This window comes from Ambystoma mexicanum, chromosome 8, assembly GCF_040938575.1.
Source record: "Ambystoma mexicanum isolate Mex_15411 chromosome 8, UKY_AmexF1_1, whole genome shotgun sequence".
Taxonomy (NCBI): domain Eukaryota; kingdom Metazoa; phylum Chordata; class Amphibia; order Caudata; family Ambystomatidae; genus Ambystoma; species Ambystoma mexicanum.
In genome coordinates this window covers 475,852,436-475,876,605 of record NC_090929.1, presented here as the reverse complement: position 1 = coordinate 475,876,605, position 24,170 = coordinate 475,852,436, and the positions used below count along the sequence as shown (strand labels likewise).

The 24,170-nt window shown below is 44.2% G+C and overlaps 1 protein-coding gene across 1 annotated transcript in view; it reads right to left on the bottom strand.

Annotated features, from left to right (window-relative positions):
- PUSL1 (pseudouridine synthase like 1) overlaps positions 1-24,170 on the bottom strand; it is an 867,171-nt gene that overhangs the window by 274,599 nt on the left and 568,402 nt on the right. Inside the window, exon 6 of the mRNA XM_069610102.1 lies at positions 7,208-7,262. Coding sequence (XP_069466203.1) covers positions 7,208-7,262 — 55 coding nt within the window. The remainder of the gene's footprint in view (positions 1-7,207; positions 7,263-24,170) is intronic.

Genomic DNA, 24,170 nt, shown 5'->3' with positions numbered 1-24,170 from the left:
TATACCCTCTTGGGTCACCCTTGCCACTGCACTTGGCCAGTGGCCCCCAACCCCCTGCTACCTCTTGGCACTTCCCCTCCTGGGCCCATTCAAGTACTTGCCCTACCTTTACCCTTACCCCCCACCCTCCTTTCCCTCTCCCCTCACCGCCCACCCTCCCTTCCCTCTCCCCTGCACTTACTTGTCTGAATGCCACAAATTTATCTGGGGGAAACCAGACGTGGACTCCCTGCTCACTGTGCTCAGAGAGGCACAGCTTCACCTCACTGATGAGGCCCAACAAGGCTGAAACACGTGTATGGGTTGCTGTTGGTACTCTTGTTCAAAGGGAATTGTCATAGCATTTCGGTGTTGGACTGCCCATGTGGGCGGGACAAAGACTGATATGCAAATGAATATTTCCCATCTGTGAAAGGTACAGTGAGCAAAAAGCAGATGGCTGCAAACTCTCAAAGTGGTTAAAAACCACTGAACAGGTTATCATGCCGTGTTCTTTTGAGAGAGGGGCGCCTGCTACCTTTTTTGCCTAGTAGGACCATTATTCTTTGATTACTTACTGTTTTACTATTGTTAATGTTCCTTCTTAAGGTAACTGTGCAAATACACTCTTCTTTTAAAGACTCAACCTTTGCCTCCCCTTGTTGCACATCGGCCAGCTCCTTCATGCCCAGAACACTGTGGCCTGTACCTTTGATAAAAAAAGGTTAAAAAAAAGGTGACCACAAGATAGCCCAATCACTCGGCACTGAGCACAAAGCTTTCAACAATGTTGGACCACTTTTCATCCACTCTCCGGTCCAGTGAATCTCCCCACTCAGAAACCTCAGTTTTTCCATCAGAAAGCCTTCCATATGGTCCTCGCTTCGGCAGGCAATGCTTCCGGCGTCCTCACCCCCAGCCACAGCATCTCCCTTAGCTCAATTGGTTCTGCAAGCCCCAACAATCGTGGCTTTTCGATCAATAACTGTTCCACCTCTCTTTTCGATCAATAACTGTTCCACCTCTTTGACGCCCCTCCAAATGTTCATCATAGTGCCAATAGACCACTCTGATAGTGAATCACACATTCTAAAAACTCACGGTAAAGAGAAGGATGCTGTGACCACTGCCTCATGAGCCAACAATGTCCATGTGGGTCTCATCCTTTTGAACATGAGGGAGGACCAGTCGCTGCTATATAAGTGGGCCATCAATCGTCCAGTGACAGGCTGGCAAAAGGATACAGGCATATCTATTCAGCCACCAAATTAAATTCTCAAAATATGTTTTCCAATTTTCAAGCTCCAGAAGAAGCTGCTGCAAGAGGAAGACTTATCTTTCCTTGGACCGAAAGCACATTTAAGATTTTCATCCATTATCACAGAAAACACCTTATATTGGAGAGCACTCACGAAAGACCTACTGAGAAAAGGCTGGGGAGTATTTGTTGGGAGTATACATGTTCAGAAAGGGCATGCAATGACCTGCTAAAGCAACAGGCATTATTTTAAAACAGACACACTCTATTTTAAAACCACCCCCCAATGCAGAAGGTACAACCACACACCGGATATGGACACAATGCATAATGATTATTTTTAAATGTAGACAACTCTGGAGTTACCCATCTTAAAAAGTTGATTGGTGCACTAAATGCAACAATCTTTGGAGGCGCCCAGCAGTGGTAGATTTATCTATGCATTTAAGACCTCATTGTGAGTCTCATGAATGAGTCTGCAGCATTGTCTGAAAGTTAGTCACACTGTGGGAACAGAGGCTGGATTTATGTGGTGCGATACAGAAAAGTGGGCGATAGGGCCTGGTTCCTTGGTGAAGTGTTGGAGAGAGTTCTCACAAGATCGACTTCATCAATGACATCCATAGGCTCAAAACCTGCCTCTCGCTGATCGAGTCGTGCATGTCTAGTGGATACTTGAAGCTTAACCCCTCCAAGAGTGAATTCCTACTCCTCAACAACAACAGTGAACACCCAGACATACAGACCTGGCTCTCACCATGAACTTTGAGGAATTCACACCTGAGCTCACCTCCTGCGCCAACTCCCTCGGGTTCCACATCGACAAACACCTCTCCTTAAAGACAAACATAGCTAAGAAACCTCAGACAGCTCGGTATCAGCTCTCCCTCCCACAAAAATTCAAGCCCTTCCTTCCTACGGACAGCTTTAGATCCACCGTTCAAGCACTGGTCCTGTCCCACTTGGATGGGGGCAATGCACACCTCGAAGGCCTCCCATCCTCTTCCCTTGTGTCCCTGAGAAGTGTCCTACATGGCCACTCCTGCCTCCTGTTTCTACTCTACCTACCAGCTGCTTTCGACACAGTAAACCATACGGACACCCTACATCGGTGCATTGGGATCAGCACGGCTGCATGCCTCACCATGGGTCTACGCAGATACGACCAAATCACCCCGGCCCTCATCGACCTTGACTGGTTCCAACTGCATGCATGAATCACCTTCAAGTCTTGCTGCATCATCTATAATGCAGTCACCCTCAAATCATCCAGCTACCTTGCAGAGAAACTCAGCATCTCCGGCAGACAGCACACCACCAGAAGCCAGGACATGAGCAAGATGAAATCCGCCGCTGCATAAAGGCAAAGACCAGAAAACAAGCCTTCTCTGCCTATGCCTCAAGATTATGGAACCTCCTCCCCGCCAGCATCAGACTCGCCCCCACGCTCCTACAATTCAGAAAAGAACTCAAGACCCACCTCTACAAGGAACCTCTCTGCCTCAACATCTGGGCCATCACGTCGTCCCTTGCCCCACTTGCTTACTAGACCCTGCCCGCCCCTCTCCTACCCGCCACCCGGTGCAGCTGGGGCCCTCCTCTGTATCCCACCCCTGCTCAATATATACCATAATAATAATAATTTAAAAAAATAGTAATAAATCATTCAGGTAGTTCCACATCCTGGTACGCAATATGCTTGAGCTCCTTCCTCCAGATTTCTTTATTACCAATCTTTTCGGATTGATCGGGCAAACAATATGAAACAGTGCTCATTTTATTCGGTTACATGTCTTTATAACGAAGTAATTTATAAAGAATGCCCAAATATCGAATCTTTTACATTGAAAAATTGTATAATGAATGCCCTTTTTTTGGGGCGGGGGGATCCGCCACCCAAACCCCCGTTTCCCATCCCTAAAAATAAATCCATCCCGATTGTTTCTCCAAAATATGTAACTCTTTACCCCATCCTAAATACATTCACTATAAAAGTTTTCGATATAAAATATTCGATATGGGCATTCTATATAAATGATTCAATATAAACACTGTATACCATTTTATTCCCATTATAAGAGTGAACTGTGGCCAATCAGTACGAATTCAAACCCTTAGTTGCAACCAGGTGAATGCCATGTGGAAGAAGCAGTACACCATAGCTAGAATGCCAAGAACCTCCCAACCCCACGTGACCTTCTTGCTCCACATCCTAGATAGAAGATCACTACTCACTGAAGAAGCAGGTAAACATGAGAATGGTAAAACAAAAAACACCCAACCCTTTTGCTCTACATAAATGATAGAAAATCCATGCTTGCTGAAGAAGCAGGAAAACCTGTCTGGGATGCCAAGAACACCCCAACTGCACCGAATCACTGATCGAAAATCCCTGCTTGTGAAAGAAGCAGATCAATCTGAGCATCCCCAGCACCCCACACCTGACCCGTTTGCTCACCATTCCTGATAGAAAATCTCTGCTCACTGAAAAAGCTGGTCAACCTGAGAATGCCAAGCAACCCACACACGACCCACTCACTCTGCATCACAGATAGAAAATCCCTGCTCACTGAAGAAGCTGGTCCACCTGAGAATGCCAAGCAACCCACACCGACCCTCTCGCTTTGCATCCCTGGTAGAAAATCCCTGCTCACTGAAGAAGCTGGTCAACATGAGAATCCCAAGCAACCCTCACCCGACCCTCTCGCTCTGCATCCCTGGTAGAAAATCCCTGCTCATTGAAGAAGCCGGTAAACCTGAGAAGGACAAGTAACCCACACTCGACCCACTCGCTCTGCATCCTTGATAGAAAATCCCTGCTCACTGAAGAAGCCAGTCAACGCGAGAATGTCAAGAAACCCCAGACTCTACGCTCTTGCAGTGAATCTCTGATAGAAAATCCCTGCTCACTGAAGAAGCCAGTTAATCTGAGAAAGCTAAGCAACCTACACCTGACCCTCTCGCTCTGCATCCCTGGTAGTAAATCCCTGCTCACTGAAGAAGCTGGTCAACCTCAGAATGCCAAGCAACCCACACAGCACTCACTTGCTCTGCATCCCTGGTAGAAAATCCCTGCTCACTGAAGAAGCTGGTCAACCTCAGAATGCCAAGCAACCCACGCACCACTCACTTGCTCTGCATCCCCGATAGAAAATCCCTGCTCATTGAAGAAGCCGGTCAACCTGAGAATAGACAAGTAACCCACACCCGACCCACTCGCTCTGCATCCTTGATAGAAAATCTCTGTTCACTGAAAAAGCCAGTCAACCTGAGAATGCCAAGAACCCCCGAATCTACCCTCTTTCTGTGAATCTCTGATAGAAAATCCCTGCTCACTAAAGAAGCCGGTCAACCTGAGAATGCCAAGCAACCCACACCCAACCCTCTCACCCTACATCCCTGACAGAAAATCCCTTCCTACTGAAGAAGCCGGACAACCTGAGAATGATAAGAAACACACACCCGACCCACTCGCTCTGCAACCCTGACAGAAAATCCCTGCTCACTGAAGATGCCATTCAACCTGAGAATGCCAAGAAGCCCTTCACTGTACCCTCTTGCTGCGCATCTCTGATAGAAAATCCCTGTTCACTGAAGAAGCCGGTGAACCTGAGAATGCCAAGCTACCCACACCCGACCTTCTCGCCCTGCATCCCTGACAGAAAATCCCTTCTTACTGAAGAAGCCAGAAAACCTGAGAATGACAAATAAGCCACACCCGACCCACTCGCTCTGCAGCCCCGACAGAAAATCCCTGCTCAGTGAAGAAGCCAGTCAACCTGAGAATGACAAGAAACCCCTGACTCTACCCTCTTGCTGTGAATCTCTGATAGAAAATTCCTGCTCACTGAAGAAGCCAGTCAACCTCAGAATGCTAAGCAACTCACACGCCACTTGCTTGCTCCAAAACCCCTATAGAAAATCCCTGCTCATTGAAGAAGCCGCTCAACCTGAGAATGACAAGTAACCCACACTCGACCCACTCGCTCTGCATCCTTGATAGAAAATCCCTGTTCACTGAAAAAGCCAGTCAACATGAGAATGCCAAGAAACCCCCGAATCTCTTGCTGTGAAACTCTGATAGAAAATCCCTGCTCCCTGAAGAAGCTGGTGAACCTCAGAATGCCAAGCAACCCACATGCCACACACTCGCTCTGCATCCCTGATAGAAAATACCTGCTCACTGAAGAAGCCAGTCAACCTCAGAATGCCAAGCAACCCACACCCCACCCACTTGCTCCACATCCCTGATAGAAAATCCCTGCTCATTGAAGAAGCAGTCAACCTGAGAATGACATGCAACCCACACCCGACCCACTCGCTCTGCATCCCTGATAAAAAATCCCTGCTCTCTGTTTGATAGAGTCTTCATGTGACGAAAATAGTCTTGATAACAAAGGAGAGCAAGTGCATCTCAAGAGCACCTCCCATCAGGGAGACATTTATAATAACGATCCAGCATGTGCCAAAACATCAAAATGCTCAACTTAAAAGTTCTTTCAAAGTAGCTGAACAAACACATGTAAAAATAATTATGAATTTGAATTCAGATCTCACTAACCTTATTTAAGAATTACACATCAGAAGACAAAGACGGTCCCTTTTAATAAATGAGGGTGTATCTGGCCCCTTAAGATACGTTCTCTTGATTGACAGCGTTACCGTTTTTCACTTCTACTACGCAGTTGTCTTCTCTATAGAAAGTAACTGCAGGGGAGGAAATGCGGGATGCCAATGAACTTAGTGAAATTGACAAACTATTGTCCACTTTTGAACGGGTAGCCAATGGTTGGTCTTTAATGCTGGTATGATGTGGTCCTGGGCTTTTAGCCATAGGCTAATTCTTGTAGCCTTGTTCATTACCAACCACGGTTAAATGACTACTTTTGCGTAGGCCCCAGTAGAGACCATTACGGTAGAGACTATTAAAGTAGTTTAGTTTGGGGAGGGCCAAGGCTTCCACTCTGTGGATGATGATTAAGAAGTGCAGACTATGTTTAGTACATGTTGGTAACTATGGGTTCATAGCAGTGCTGTACTTAAAATGAGCAGTAGCCCTGGTGCTGAAGGTTCCTTAATTACATGTTGCTCTCCTTGTTGTGTTTCAGCAGTTAGCCAGGGAGGCCACTTGACCTTCACATTTTTTAGTTTAGGCAGAAACTATGCTAGACTTATCTTAGAGCTTCTGGGACTGTGTACTGCTCGCCTGTCTTTGTGTTTCAATGCAGAAGAAAACACACATAACGTAAAGTATTTTGTAATTCCCAGATGGCTAGCAAATGTAGGCAGTGTCAGCAAGGCACAAGGACCAGTTCTATGATCTCCATGCCACCTACTTGCACTCTTACCCAGGAGCTTTTCCTATCTTTGCAACTCTTTCGCCACTCTCCGAGAAATCTGGGGTTTGTGATTGTCTTCATCATCCTGCATTGTTCAGACACTCTCCCAGTAGAAAGACTGGATGGGGAGATGAGGGGGCAAGGGGGCACATAGTAACTGGTTGTGTGCAGAGTGTGGCACAGCGAGTGCACAGCATCTCTGAGGGTATGCGGTGCCATTGCAGGGGTTTGCACAGAATAGCTGGCGTGGGCAGAGCAGTGTGCAGAGCATGACTGGGGTGTGCCAAGTATTGATGGAGGTGTCTGCAGGACGTGTCTAGGGTGAGCCACACTTATCCAGAGCATAGCAACGGATATACAATTTAGTTGTATGCTGCTTACGATGTATTGTGTGATTGTTGATTAGGGTATGCAAAGCAGGGGTCAAACGACAGTGGCAGGCCCAGGGTTCATTTGAAGTACCATTACAACGTGGGCTTGTTACTTTTAATGTGGGCTGTTAAAAAAACAGGTGCCAAGAGACCAATGGTCTAACAGCAAAAACACAGTCATTGGATCCTCAGCGAAGGTTGTGTAAAGCGTTGCATCAGTCGTTCATTCTTTGATAACCAATCACATCCAGGCATCATACCTGCTTGTACAGAAAAGACCTGCTCTTGAATGTCACCTCCCAAAACTGCAATTTCCTAAAGAAAGAAGGAAACATTTATTTAGCAACATGGTTTGACCTTTAGTTAGACAGCAGCACTGTATGTTGCAAAAGGTATCAGAAAACAAAAGAGCAACTTCGTGGCAGCTGAAACCTGTCTGTATTGTGGCTACCTTAAGATACTCGAAGGCAATCTAATACTGGCTAGCTTGTGGTAAATTTAAAGCTGTATCCTGGTTCCCTTAGGAGACTTTAGGGAGCTCCTAGACTGGAGAGCTTGAGATGCATTGGAAACGGTATCCTGAATGCTGTAGGAGACTTTGTGGAGCTCCTACCCACGGTAGCTTTAGATGTATTGTAAGGACTATCATGGTAACCTTAGAATACACTGGTGAAATCATATCCTGAATTGCATGAGGTGCTTTGGGAAGTTTATCCTGGATACCTTAGGATACTTTGGGTAGCTCCTATCTTGGCTATCTTGATATGCACTGGGAGCTGCATCCTAGAGACCTTAGGAGCCATAGGGCGTGCCTATCCTGGTTAGCTTGAGGTGCATTGGGAACTCTATCCTGTTACCTTAGGATACTTTGGGTAGATCATATCCTGCTTAGCTTGAGATTCATTGGGAATTGTGTCCTGGTTAGCTTGAAATTCATTGGAAATTGTAACCTGGCTAACTTGAGATTCATTGGGAATTGTATCTTGGTTAGCGTGAGATACATTGGGAATTGTGTCCTGGCAAGCTTGAGATTAATTGGAAATTGTGCGTTGGCTAGCTTGAGATCCAGTAGGAATTGTATCCTGGCTAGCCTGAGATTCATTGGGAACTGTATCCTACCCCACTCTAAACACTCTCTCAAAACCAGGTGGGGCCCACAAGCGACCTAACTCGATGAATGACGTTAACAGTCTTCATTACAGAACACAAAAGATCCACACAAAGCCAAAATGGTCAACAAAAGGTCTCAGGAAAAATAACAGTCTCTCACCCTTAGTGCCCACTTCTCACGTCCACAAGGAAGTTGCTGCTCATTCTTGACTAAATAGTTATAGGCTTTCCTGGCTCTGGTACCCAGGACAAGCTAACATCAAGTGTTCATGCAAAGTTCGATCCATGTTGGTTTCCAGTAGTCCCAAATGGGGATACTCTGTACCTCCTTAACCAGCTGGAGATATAACTCAAGCTTGTCAAAAGTTTGCAATTGGAGTCATGAGATTCCACTCCCAGTTGTCACACCCCAGGCCCCCTCTCTACCTTCAGAGATGTATGACTGGCCCTCCTGCACTGTTCTCCTACTAGATCCACTACCACCTCCTGCCTTCTCAGCATGCATTGGACCGACTTGGCATCTCATTCCTTCCTGCTTATAAGAACTTTCACACCACCTCCTCCAATTTGTCTACCCCTCCAATTCTTCTCCACCGTCTGCAGTTGCCACCTCCACCACCATCTTCCACAACCCCCTCCTCCAGATCTTTACCATCTTCACCCCCTCCTTCATCTTGTCCTACCTCCACCCCTCAATCTTCACCACCATGTCTAAATCTTTATCAGCTCCAGATCTTTACCACCTTCTTCACCAACTCCTATGAACACCTCCGACAGATCATAATAATAATAATTTAGCATTTATATAGCGCTATGAACCCTCAGGCATCTGAGCGCTGCTTTATATTACCCACGCTGTGTGGTGCTCATTTATAGACCTCAGAAGGGTGAAAGGCTGAGTTTGGCCCTGTTGGGATTCAAATCTGCATCAGCAGGCTCGATACGGATGTCTAAGCGAGCGCTCTACTCGCTGTGCTATCTGACTGGCATCAACAGTTCATCCTAACTCCACCTCCCGATCTTTACCATCGCCTCCAGATTTTCAACACCCCCTTTGACTACCACCTCCTCCTCCTACTACCATCCTCAGGTCTTTACCTCCTACCTCTACTATCACCTACTCCAGATTTTGATCACCTCTTTCTGGCTCTTTCTCCCTCTCCTACCTACCCACAGCCTCCACTTCACACAGTCTTTGTATACTGGTTGAAATGTCTCCATTCTCCATCCATATTCTAGTGCAACGACCCACTACGAGCAACTAGGAATGATGGCTAATATACTCTCGTCCCTCCTCCCACAGGTGGTCTCCCCCCACCCCGAGGGTCAGCACTCGTTGAGGAGTAAGGGCTGTGATTGGCTCTTGCTTGATAATGGCAAATGGGCCAGGGCCAAACAATATGAGGACCAGGCATGATTTTGGAATGTCTTTCACGTGTTTCCATGCTCCCGCTGACAGCTTGGACCTAACAGGGTCCTAGGGCACAATTACCAGCTGAAGTGTGGGCCCAAAGTGCAACTGGCAATAGATGGACGTTCTGCGGGTTCTGGACTTCATGGGCAGGGTTTTAGCTTAAGCACTACATGTTCCCCTATCAGGAAGGGGGTAACTAGTATTGGGGTTCTGAGCACTTTGATGCAGTAAGGCTGCCCCCTGCCAAATGGTGGGGCCTTTCACATATGAAGTGATAAAACAAACACATATTGCATATCTGTAAACATAAATGTGTCATACATTAATATCCAAGGATGTACTACAGTCTAAAGGCACATTTACCCCCTATTTCAAATCAAAATATCTTTGCTTACCCTTAATTTTACAAACTTTAAATAACAAATGATCAGGGCGAACCCGTAAGCCAGAAGGACCCAAAAACAATTTAATAAAGATTTTCACAATGACAATAAATGTCATAGTTCATACAATTAAATAATACCCACAGATAAGTGAACCCAACCACATTCCCAACATTTAACATACACTGTAATTCATAGTGATAGTGACACATTGTACATATAGCGAGTATCAGGTAACTTATTAGTAAAGCCCGAGTGGTTAGGACAGGGGAGATTATACAGGTTTTTTGCAACAAAATAATGAGTGCCCGGCCTACGTAACGGGCACTGTGCAGTATAAAAGTGGACATTACTGTGTTTCGACCTAGTGCTATTCTTTTGGCTGCAAATAAGATGGCCTTCACCAGGACGAGGAATTGCTGTCTGGTCTCCAACCGACTTTCCTGTGGTGGTGTTCGTGCCTCAATGCTTCTAGCATGTCGGTTCAATGATTGAAGTAACGCATGTGGCGTTATGGGTGACGACTCACCAGTATTGGGTGCCCATAAGGGAAATCCCACTGGTGAGTGGTCTTGAGCACGAGAAATCTTATGCACGCACCTGGTTGGGAAACCTGTGGATGAATGTCCTTTTGTGATCCAAGTCTCCCAACATCCGCTCGTGTGTCTCTGTGTGTGTTATTCCTGCTTGTACAGTGGTCAGTGCTGCTGTGCTGGTCTGGACGATCTGTAAACTGCGATCCCTTAAATTTACATCCATGAATTATCAGAATACAGAAGTGGCCGAGAGGTGGATGTGAAAACTGTGACTTGTCCCCAAACGTTTTAATAGATTTTTCTTTAATGCAGGACAGCACTTTAATGAGACTTAGTAAGGGGTGACAATGTGCTCATCATCTGTAGTGCCCACTCACTCACCACCTTTACATGTAATGCATACAAAGGTCAGAAATTAGCCTTTTGTGCATTACAAAACATGTACAATAGTTGTATCAACCAGTACGGTACATTATCTATTTCCACCATCAAAATAAAAGTAAAAACGGAGAGAGAAAAAAGTGATTCCAGCAATTCCACTGCTTTTACCACTGGGTCACTGATAACCTCAGATTTAGCGGATTTTAAGTAATACCGGCTACCCTAATGGTAATTACCTCCGGCGTTATTCCTGCGGAAAAATCCCCCCACTGCATAGTGAAGTGCTTAATGAGTTGCATCCTGAACAGTGTGGAGATGGTTTCATGCCTCTCAGAGGAACTGTATTCTGACAGCATGGTGCATGTTGTTCCTTAGATTGTGCGGTGGCTGGTTCATACTTTACAGAGATGAATCCTACATACTGTGGAGGCTGCCAGTGTCCCCTAAAAATCCATCCTGGATAGCACACATACTGGTTTGTGCCTGTCATAGGAAGTGTTTGTTGAATAGCAGGAGAGATGACTCACAGGTAGTGTGGAGCCAGTTGTGTGTTTCTCAGAAGAGCTGTATCCCAGTTAGCGTAGGAGTCGGTTCTTGACTTAGAGAACTATTATCCTTAATTGGGAGCCTCATTGTTGCTTTTAGAGGGGATGTATTCTGGATATCGTTGATAATGCTTCATGCTTTGTAAAACTCTAACAACACAGTGTCAAGGCTAATTCATGCTTCTTGGAGGAGCTGTACCATGGATAGCATGGAGGATGATTCATGTAATACAGAGCTGTATCCTGAATAGTCAAGAGGCGCTATATCTTGGTCACCGTGGAGGTTGGTCAAGACTTTCAGAGGGGTTATCACACATGGACCTCATCATGAGGTGGGCTGTATCCCGGCGCTAATACCACCAGGATACCACCCAACACTAATTGTGCTACCGCTACTCGGTCCGGTGCAATTTGTGCCGGATCATGAGTTCTGCAGGGAGGGCGGGTTTTGGGTGGTAAATCCCAATTCCCCATTTGGTCCATAAGATCCAATGGGATTGGGAAGCGCTATTACCGCCGGCGGAAATAGTGCCCAAAAATGACCCGAAAATTGTAATTTTTACCTCCAGCAAAAATCTAGAGGTAAAAAAGCCATTTTCCACCCAACTCGTGATTTGGCCAGCCCTTAAAAGTGGCGGTAATACCGTTACCGCCGCATTTAATGGCTCAAGCCAAACACGTGATGAGGGCCATAGTGTGGAGCATGCTTTATTTGTCTCAGAGGAGGTGTATCCTGGATAAAGTGGATACTGATGATGCAAGCCTATCATAGCTTTACCCTAGATAGCACGGCAGCTGATTCATGCAATAAAGAGCTGTATCCTGAATAGAAGGGGCAGGGAGATTCATGACTTACAGAACGGTATGGTGCAAAGCACAGTGGCGGATCATGGCTCTCAGTGGGACTGCATGTTGGACAGTGTGGAGGCTGCTTTTTGAATTACAGACGTGTCTCGTGCCTTGCAGAGCTGTATCCTGGATGAAATGGAGGCTAGTGTCTTCAGAACTGAGGTTGCAGAATATGTCAGCGAGGACGAGCGATGATTATTGAGGCCTGTCACTACCCCCTACCAATGCCAACCAGGACACCCAGCGAGACGCTTTGCCAGTGATGCTGAACAGCTGGAAATCTATCCTAACAGACTCTCATGTGATGCCTACTTAATAAAAAAAAACATTGGTTGCACATATGTTTTCACTTATGTATGAAGCTGAAATATGTCTGGTTATTTGAAAGTGAATTATTTCCGGATGTTTTGTGGCTGTTGTCAGCACAATGGTAATATTCTCTGCCTGGGCAAATTACAATAGCTCTGCACTCCGCCACAGATCTTTTTCTGGCACCATCGTGCACCGATATGCATAAAACACATGAATGCTGTCAATGTATTTAGACACGTTAAATATCTCACAATATAACATGATTGGCGTTCAGTCACTTAATGAAAAAAGAGCAGATGAGTCTCCTTTTCTCATTCTACTGTTAATAACTTTTGATTTGTATGATGAATTAGGAAGAAATATTGAAGTTGGTTAAGGATGTGTAGGCCCCTGCAGACTGCAAAGTTTCGTAATGATGTGTACCGCTGGACGGATTTGGACCAGGCCCTAAACAACTTGTCACAAAACATTTAAAAGAGGTGCTTTTGTGGTTTGGGGTTTTTCCGTGCAGTCCTTTTAGAAATATTTTCTCAATGCGAGAGATAGTCGTGGCTATAGCTGAGGATATCTGAATATAAAAAGCAGGGAAAAATCCCATTTGCAGGTAAAAAATAATTGTAAATGTCATTAGTTTAAAGGCATGGGGGTGGGGAGTGGCAAGAGGTTACCAAGTGAAATTTGGGAGTTAGAGGGGTTCTAGGGATTGAGTTTGCAACACAGAGCTTTTCTGTAACCTCGGCTATAACCTCAAATATCCAACATCTCAAAGCAAACTGCGTCACAGAAACAGTGTTTGTTGTGGGGGGAAAGGGAGAAGATAGAGGTGAGGAGGCCATCTGAGGAGTGGGGGAAGCTGGGGCATGGGGGCAATAAAGGTTTTTTTCCAGACGTTTTTCCTATATTCGCAGCTATAATAAACTACAGATAACCACAGCTAACTGTAGTTCATCTATATGAAATGATTACACATAGCCGTGGTTATCTGTAGTTCTGTACCCGCGGCTATAGAAAAAAAGATGTTTTAAACAATATTTTGACAGGTACAGTGATTTTGGGGCTTGAAAATTGGCCATGGCTAGTGACACAATGGGCATCCAGAACTCCCATCCAGGCAGAAACCGTGGCTGACCATGCTTAGCTACAAAGTAATGTAGCGGGGGGAACCCTTGGGCCATGTTGCCTAACTAATGTGCACATTCCACGCTTTGAAGCTAAGCAGGGTCGGTCCCAGCTACTGCATGTATGGGAGACAGTCCACAGTTCTGAATGCAAAGTATTTTCTTAGTTTTAAATATCTCCTGATGCACTAAGAAAACAGAGGGCATCCACATTCTTTTTTTTTTTTAAATGTGCTACTGTTAGTACTTGAAAGTATTGCACTTAGAAACCATTATTTTGCCTTTTGGTGAATTGCATTGTGGTATTTGTAAATTCCCAATCAAGTGGAGGGTGATAATAATGCCACAATTGTACACTTTTTGCCTTACATAGTTCGATAATGATTTATATATTTTAGTGAATATATTGTATGTGTACTTTTTAAGTTATCTTTATAAAGCAGAGTATTGCTGAAAGCCAGATATGTGGGTGAGGAGGGGAAATGAGGAGAGGGCAAATGAGTCATGTGTGTTTGCCCATGATGTGGCAAGAGAGTTTGCAAACCTGGACAACGGTGCAGTTATTTGCCCCTGATTCTGGCTTATTTTCAGGGCACAAGTAAAGGACACATTTGGGTGGCAGCGTCACTTTTTTTCAGAGGGCAGCCGCAACTGAGGTTGGAAAGCTTGCTCAAGTTTTTGGCTACCAGGATTTTACTCAGGTTGTCATGTTCCTGGTGCAGACACTTACCCACAAGACCACAAGCACTTGTTTCATATTGGGATGTTGTTTTCCAGGGACAATTTCACGACCGTTGTCTCGGTTTAGAAGGTGAGCACCTTCCCCTCTCAGGTTATTTTTGTGATGTTCATTCCTTTTTTTAAAAGTCCAATTCTATTTTGTCTTGCGCCCTTTCCAAGGTGAAGGTCAATTGAACAGCATTTGTATATTTCACTTTAAGATATATGTTCACTTACTGAGCGTATATTCATGGATGTCAGCTTTGGATTTAGCTATGGGGCAAAAGTACCTGGGCATATTTTATTCAGGCAGCCGGTAAAGAAATTGATATTTTTCGCATGGCAGTGACATTGGGATGAAAAATCACTGGTGACCCGGGTCTCCCATCCATGCAGTAACAAGGACCGACCCTGCTTAGCTTCAAAGTGAGAAAAAGGCAAGCCACCTCAGGCTATGTTGCATAATAAGTGAGCCCCACTTACATGACCACTAAGAGCAACATGGCCTGAGGGGGCTGGCCCCTTCTTCACTTTGAAGCTAAGCAGTGTTGGTCCCGGTTACTGTATGGATGGAACACAGTCCGGTGTCCTGTGTTGTGTTTGTTTCAAATATCTCATAACACACCAACAAAACACATGGCATCTGCATTCTTTTTTTGTAAACCATGCCACTCTCAGTCCTTGAAAGTATTGCACTCAGTGGCAATTGTTTTGCCTTTTGCCAAATTGCATTCTGGTATTTTCAGTCTCACAGCCAAGATGGGGGGAATAATGCCATAATTGTATGCTTTTTGACTAACATAGTTCAATAAAGATTTATATATTTGAGTGACACTATGGAATGTGTACATTTCAAGTTATCTTTACAAAGAAGAGTATTGTTAAAAGTCAGACATGGGGGCGAAGAGGGGAAAATGATGAGACGACAAATAAGTCCTGAGTATTTTCCCAAGATGTGGTAAGAGTTTAAAATCCTGAACACTGGTGCAGTTATTCTCGCCTAATTGTGGCTACTTTTCAGGGCACAAGTAAAGGACACATGTGGGTGAAGAGCGTAACATGTATTCAGGGGGCGGACGCAACCCGTTGTTTTTTTTTTAGGTTGGCAACCTTGCTCAAGTATTTGGCTACCAGGATTTTACTCACATTGTCATATTCCCAGTGCAGACGCTTACCTACAAGCACTTGTTTCGTATTGGGATTATTTTTCTGGTGTTCAATACTTTTGTCAAATGCTATTTTGACTTGCGCACTTTCTTCTAAGGAGAAGGTCAAATGGACTACATTTGTATATTTCACTTTAAGATGTATGTTTGCTTACTGTGCGTACATTCATGGATGCCAGCTTTTGATTTTTGCTATGGGACCAAAGTACCTGGGCATATGTTATTTTTGCAGCCGGTCCTGTTTTCCTTTTTCTGTGCTGCTTAAATGCAGTTAGTTGGGGTTGTGCGATGTATCACAGCAGTCATCAAAGGAACAGCCATAAAACAAGGGGCTTGTAGTACGCTGATTAACCAAAGTGTGTGGTCCATGGAAAATACTTTAATCTCACTGTGCATTGCCTAAAAACATTGTGTGTTCTCAAACTGCTGCAATTTTTTATGCCATAACAATACTACTGTCAAAGCAGGTCAAAATCAGTTTGTAAATGATGAACGTCTTTGTGCGATGGGTGCAAGTGTTTTCAAATATAAAGTGGCTGTGCCGAAGACCATGGTTAGTGGTCTGGTAGTGTTTTTAAAATGGACAGTGGGCATGGCCGAAGGCCATAGCTAGTGGTCTGGAAGTGTTTTAAAAATGTATGGAATAACAAAACCCTTGAAATTCTTAGAAAAAACTTGAGTTGCAGGGACGTTAACGTGAGAACTTAACGCAACAAAACCCCTGAACTTCAGCTAAAGCCACCTTAACTTCACCCACCCTGTTGCTCAGCCTATGACCAAAATGATGACATCACAGATGACACCATCTAGGATATCACTGATGACATCACCAATGACATCGCTAATAGCATCATAAATGACATCAATGTTTATTTAACTAATGCATCAGACAAAAGATCACTCTACGTATTTGCTCTATGTTTCTACAAATGTGATAGCATTTTAGAATAGTTCATAACAATGAGTACATTGTTTAAAATAGTAACCAGCTACATATGCATCATATCACTACTTGTGAAGCTTTCATTTGTAGTACGTTAGATGATATCTGAATTATAAATAATACACTGATATTCAATTGTTTTATTGTAAGAAAAATGTATACACGTATCATTTTCTAAATGACATGAGAAGTGCTTTAAAAAAGGGAACAACCAAGTATTAGGATATATTTGAAGAATGTTCATTCATGGATATTGAAAAAAGGGATTATTACTCTAAATGTAAATATGTATAGAAAAGAAATGAAGTTTTAAAATTCAACATTTGCTTGAAAACATGCTCACATGTATATTTCTTTCTGTGTCTTTTGTAAGTGATTAACGTGTTAAAATTGAAATAAAATGCATACTATACAAAGTAAAAAATATCTGTACATAGTATCCAATTTTCTAATACATTGACTTGTGTGTATGTCATAGATGATTTTTTAGCTGAATTTTAAGGGCTTTGTTGCATTAGGTACTCACCTTAACGTCCTTGCAACTAAAGTTTTTTCCTGTAATATACATATATATATACATAAAACCGCACTGGATGGAAGAGGCGCACTCTGATTCCCTGCACAGTTCACCTCCACAGCTACTGATGTTCTCCTCTGACCGGTTTCTGTGCTCATCACATCAGGGAGGTAGTCTCACTTGCAGCCAAAAGGCAGTGCAGATGTAATCAATCAATGTTGATTCTGCTGCAAGGACTTATGGTAGCTGTAGTCATCAGGTTTGCAGGGAACCCGCTCACACCCAGACACCCACAGTGGGGGAGGGTATATATATATATATATTACATTTTTCGCTCAAGTGGTTGCTCAGCCATAGACAGTGAGACTAGGTTGTATTTCACACTCCAAAACAGAGCACACACTTGCTAACAGCCCTCCAAATAAGCTGAGTACTTGCTGACTCCCTAATATTAGAGGCGTCAGCAGCACATGCCACACATAGCTCTACTATTGTACTATGCAATCTGACAAGGGCTTCCCAGATAACACATATCATAATGTGTAAGAATTGTGTGGCAAACTATGTGTCACAACAAAAATATGTATCTTTATAAAAGTAAAATGTTTTTTACTTGCCTAAAAATACCCCAGTCGACAATGAGAATGATCTTTTTTACTCGCTGAAAAATCAATTTAGTACTCATTTACAAAAACAGGGAAAAAATAAGATTAAATTACCACCCCTCACAAAAGGACAGGCACACCAGCAAATAGATTCCCGTCAACTAGAAGAGAACATCCATCAGATCACAAGTGTGAAAGCAAGTAAAGGGGAATTGGTGGGATTAAATGAAAAGTCTTCAGTTCCTTCCGGAAGCTAATACGACGGGTGACCTGATGAAGCCGGACCAGTAGGGCATTCCAATTGAAAATACCCTATACAGCGAAGCTTCGCCCCCCCCCCACTGGTCATTTATCGAAATGAATGGATGCAGAAAAACAGATTGTAAGGTACTATTTGGAACATGAGGGGATAATGATGTGATATGATATGGCATTTATAACGCGCCTATACACAAGTGTTTCAAGGACTTGCTAGGTAATCTGGGCCCATCCATGAAGGCACTTTTAGACCAGGCAACAAACTTTAAACCCAATTGTTTATCAGCGGAAGCTAGCGAAGCCCCTCTCCAGAAGGAAGCCACTGAATCTGATTTGCTCAACCCATATACTGGATGGACGGCAGCGTTCTGATAGATTGAAGATGCGCTTTAGAGCCCAAATCAGAACACCATAGGGAAATTGGCATAATCCAGCCAGGAATTGATGGGGGAACCCACCATCATCAGATGTAGGATCTTCCGGACAAAGGGAACTGTTTCAGTTGGCACAGAGTGAAGTGAGAAGCATTCACTACTGAGCCTATTTGAGCCTTACATCTCAGATCGACTTCCTAAAGCACTCCAAGATTTTTTAATTTTGGTGGAGTAAGTCACTTGAAGAACCAAGAAATTAGAGGGTGGTAGGCAAACCACAGGAGTATTCAACAGACAACCGGGCCTGCAAACGTTTTAAAGGCATTAAGCGTGAGGCCACTTTCCTGTATCCAGTTCTGCACTTGTTTCAGCCTAGTTGATAACTCTGAACTCCTCCATAGGGTTGTTGACCAGTACCAAAATAAGGGTGATATCTGTATGAGGAAAAAAAAAGAGATTGCTGGTGCACCACGGGAGAAGAGAGTGGTGTGCACCGATGTCCAGCCAGGTAAGGGGTATGGCATAGCTGAGCAGAGGCGAGCAATTCCCGGAGAGAGCAGCTGTGTGTGTTGTCGAAACGAAACGAAGGTAATCGGCATTGGGGTGGTGTAGCAAGGAATGTTGGCTGCGCCCAGCTATTGTGAAGCAGACATTTCAGGCACATCCATTACATAGTGCTGGTTATGCCCGTTCCCTGACTGGCTGGACTACAATCAATGCTCCGAAAAGGATGCTAAGAAAACTTTATAGACCCGTTTCGTGGGCCGTAACCTAGCATTATAGGCCCTGAAGACCGAGTTTCAGGCTAGAGTACAGAGAGAGCATTTATCAGGGTCGACACGCCCATAACACCCAGTATAGCCTGAGGCTATTACAACCAGACCACTCACGAGGAGTACTTCTTAATTTAAAATGGAAAAAACAAACCACAAGAAAAAACAGGACTGGATTGCTTTCTCAAACACGGAATGGGGAAACTTCAGAACTCTGTTATAATCTGCATCACTCTTTATGTGAAAGAAAATAAATTGTTTAAAGGTCATAAAGGGTGAACGCAAATATTTAATGTATATGCCTATAAGAGAGGTGGGTTAGCATTCGCTACTTCCTTGGTGTAAAGCCCACTGTGCTTTTGGTATTTACATTAGCATCGGCAGGTAGGGGCTGTTGATAATGTACATCCAGCTGGGCAGTCGTAGAACATTGGCTGAGGCTATGCTCTGTTTTGCTGTTAGGCTTAAAACGCAGTAATCCGAGCAATCTAAGGGTTATAACAGATAGTACAGCCCGCATGACTGTCCCGTGAGACATTCCAGGGTTACAATAAGAAACAGGAACAATAACTCCAGGGCTCTTAGCTGAGCTTCAGAAATACCCTCCACTTGCGTCTGTTCTTGCTGTGGTGACTGCCCCTTTAAGGGCACACACATGCAGAAGAGTGACGTAACTCCGCCGCGTGTGCCTGTAATAAACGTGGTGTTTTCCACGGCCGCATCAGAGCAACCGTGGAGCCCGGACAGCAAGCACGTTTCAAGTGTGCTCTGTGGCTGGGGTGGGCTCATGAGGGCCAGGGGGCAATCTGCCCACATACAACAGGGGCATGTTATGTTTATACTAAGGTATGCAGGTAAGCTCAGATCCATTGTAGAATGTTCCTTTGGAATGTTTATGTATGTGTTCAGGGAACGTTCCTTTGAGAAGCAGTTGGGAGCCTGCTCTGGTGTATACTGGACCGGTGGATGCCTTTTCCCTGCCTTCATACTTACCTGTTAACTTCTAAATAAGTATACTTATAAAGTACAGAGCGCGTGTTCTTCATTCTGACATAACCTCAATGGACAATCTAACATTGGCGACGAGGATGGGATTGAGGAAAGCAGCAGATGTCCACTCAGAAGAAGGAGCGCTTACACAAATGGATCACATGAAGTATACGGAGAAAAAAAAGGAAGGCACTTGTAATCTCATCAGCAGAGACGAAGAGAAAGAAATGTATGAGGTAAAGGGAATTCCGCATGAAAGGCCCGAAATATGGGGAGGCATCCACCGGGTCCATTACCCACCCCTTCCCCTAGATAAGGAGTCCGCTATGGAGGGGGTGGAGAAAGTCGTTGAAATATGGCAGTGTGACGACTTAGTGTGCAGTGCTGGCAGATTGGGAACAGCTCTGAGCGCTCCAGCTGTGAGAGTCATGGGAGAAATGGAGAGTTTTCACTTGTGTTCTGTGCCGTTAAGCTGCTGTGTCCCGTTAAACATGAGCGGAATGGGAGAAGAAAGCAGTTTCTGGGCTGTATTCAAAAATACAAGAGTGAGAGAGCAAGCTTCTCCTTTCGATGTTAGGAGGCCTGGTTTGTGTCATGCGGAGTCTCTGCTTAGGCTGACTGCAGAGGGTCCAATGATGATGTTGCTGGCTGGAAGATTAACTCCATCGGCTCACAAGAGCGACGGTTGGCCAGATATGAAGAGAATGCCTCGCATAGAAAAAAATAGGAAAACACGTCCATTTGTTTCTAAGGTTCATTGGCCTCACACCACTGCTACCAGTCATTGGAGATTAGGTGTACTGCAAGACTCTCAAAGTGGAGGGTGTGATTGTAACATATCGAATGATTTGAAGAAAGGTCCTATTTTGTTTCCGGATGAACGTCGTGTAAGTGAAGACACCAACAAGCTTTTACCTAGGCGCTCCATGAAGATAAACTATGAAACAGTAAGAGATAATGACTGTTCATGTTTTAAATTAATGCTGCCAGATCACGATAGTGAGTTTGTAAAGCATCAAGAGCCAGCACGGAGGCAGCTGGACGGCGTGCCTTTCATTTACGGGTGGATTGATGACATTTTCGGAAGCTTCAAAGAGCCGCCCTCACGAGTTTCTGAATACTCTGTGGGCTCTGCTCCAAAATATCCTGTTAACACAAAGGAAAAGGAGCGTCATAATTTGGCGTGGTTTGATGATATATTTGGGCAGTTTAAGGAGCCATTGAGAAGGAAAAAGTATTGCTAGTGTGGCTCATGGGAGAAATAAAGGGGGTGACAAGCCATTCACTAATTGCACTATTACAATTGTGTTTCGTATTATTAACCTTTCTTTGCAGCATGGAAAAAAAAATGTATTGGAGAAAAGTGCAACAGTGGGGTGACTATTTGACTTTGGCGGACAAAAGTCCTCGCACTAAGTGCATTTTCATGAGTGAGATATTTTGGTGGGACCGGTTGTCCCGGCACAATGTGCAGTTTTGTTTTGGGGGATTGGTTGTCCCGGCGCAAAGAGTGCAATTTTGTTTTGGGGGATTGGTTGTCCCGGCACAAAGAGCGCACTTTTTTGGTGGTCTTCCTGGGTTCAGGTGGTCGCACCACAGTTTGGGGATTGGTTGTCCCGGCACAAAGTGTAGCTTTTGTTTTGGGGGATTGGCTGTCCCGGCACAAAGAGTGCAATTTTGTTTTGGGGGATTTGTTGTCCCGGCACAAAGAGTGCAATTTTTTGGTGGTCTTCCTGGGTTCTGGTGGTCGCACCACAGTTTGGGGATTGGTTGTCCCGGCACAAAGTGTAGCTTTTGTTTTGGGGGATTGGCTGTCCCGGCACATTGTGCAAGTTTTTGGTTAGTGAGAATATACTAATTGCATCAATGTGATAACATACAGTTTTTTTTACAGGTAACATCACAAAGGACTTTGCAGCTGAATGTTTTGGACTCAATTGATTTTGCACAATCTTGTTTACCAAATATTATATGCGCAAATTGCCTAAGTGTAAGTGTGTTTCTGTGAGAGAGTGTGCAAAAGGAAGGACGGTTGAGATTGAGAGTACTTTGGTGTGTCAAATTGTGGGGGATGATAAATCCCGGCACTGTTTCAAAGAAGTATCTTTCCAAATATCCATCCCGCAAACTACTAGAAGAAAAAAAAAACTGTCATTCCCCTCAACATCACAAAGTCCTTTTGCGAAGTGTGTGATGTGATTTTGTGCAAGAGTGGAAGTGAGCGAATGGAGTATTAAGTGTTGGTGGGATTGGTTTTCCCGGCACATGGTGCATGTTTTTTGGCGGTCTTCTGGGTTCAGGTGGCTGTTCCATATTTTCTGAAAATGTAGGTCTACCCACACATGGAAATCATAATATTGGCTTTTATGGTTTCATTGATTTTTCTTGTGGTTGGTAAAGATTCTTTATAGAAAAGGGCGTAATTCATCTGTGCCTAGTTAGTACCATCTTTGGTAAAAATTATCAGTGATTCAAGGTTCTTGTTTGTCATTGGTGGATAAGGGTGTAGTTGATTGTGGGCTGGTTCCCTATTGCGAGGATGTAGTGGTAATGGCCTGCCACAAATCACGTGGTTTTGTTAGAGATGTTGAAGGTACTATGAAAGTGTTCCTGATGTTCATTTTATTAATTACTTGCAATGCACTGAAGTAATTCTGTGTCAATGAAATGTTCAACAATTTTTTTTGTACACTTTATGAGAAGTTTGATTTGTAATGTAAGTATCTTCACTTGATTAATTATTTGCATTATAGTCATGAGTGCTTTGTCAATGAAATCTCTCACTATCTTTTGGTACACCTTGATGAAAAGTGTTTGTTGGGCAATTTTACATTTTGCCTTAATTATTAATTGGTCAAAGGTTAAAGGGGGGAGATGTGTTATGTTTATACTAAGGTATGCAGGTAAGCTCAGATCCATTGTAGAATGTTCCTTTGGAATGTTTATGTATGTGTTCAGGGAACGTTCCTTTGAGAAGCAGTTGGGAGCCTGCTCTGGTGTATACTGGACCGGTGGATGCCTTTTCCCTGCCTTCATACTTACCTGTTAACTTCTAAATAAATATACTTATAAAGTACAGAGCGCGTGTTCTTCATTCTGACATAACCTCAATGGACAATCTAACAGGGCAACAAGTCGGGGGATTGATCTAACATGGACCTGGGCGCAGGCAGTGAAAAGAAACGTGGAGGCATTTTTCTCCAGTTTCCAATGCCGCAAAGCCGGCAGAGTCCACGTGGTCGGCCGCCATCTTGTCCATGTGGTGGTGAGGGTTGCGGCTCCTGCTACGAGTGCTTGTGTGCCCCCCACGCGAAAGTCCCCCGGCGCTGCTTGTATACATAACATAAAATAAATAACATTGTCCCTAGCCAAACACCCCAAGGAGCTGATCAATTTGCACACTGCACAGTTTCTTTCTTTCCCTGATGAGTTAGTGAAAAGAAAATCCTTATGAGGGACTGACTGCTTATGGAATCCATCCGCTCATGCTTACACAGGCCACTGTTTCGGATCACCTGCGATTTTGAACAACTCTCGCAGGGTTTCTGCTCTGAGGCTGATGTCTCTTTGTGAATGAGTACTATTGCTGCCAGCACCCAGATGCGTTGTGGCCTTGGTTCGCACTTAACAAATATAATTACGTGACAATACGTGCAGGAATAAATATATTACGAGTCCAAGAACACTGGTGTATTTAATCATTTAATGAGAAATTGACAAAGATGGGGACTAGATTATCATTGCACTGATGGATCTAGCAGAAGTAATCGCCAAAGAGAGGGAATAAAAAGTAGTAGTACTTCGTACGCAAGCAACTCTTCCTTCCACAGTACCCGCACAGCATAAACACTAGTGACATGGTATATAATGGTAAATGAAATGCCGATAGTCACCTCCATGCGTGTTTGTTTCGCATTTGTTTTATTTCTGTTCTTTGTGTAAAGGTTTCTCTTTCATTCGGGTCAGGACTGCTGATTACCAGTGCTGGTCATTGGCCCGGCTCTCGGCGGATCCGAGATCCGGCACCAGATGTGTAGCCGGATCTCGGGATCCGGCCAGAGTCAACCGCCCAAGCCTATGAACCGCGCTCTAAAAAAGAAAAAGAAAAAAAGCGCCCGTGATGGCAGCATTGCCGTTTACCGCCGGTTTTGGCACTGGTGTGCAATGCACAATGCTCGCTACATGTACAACTGAAAGGAATCAGTTGTACATGTAGCGAGCATTGTGCA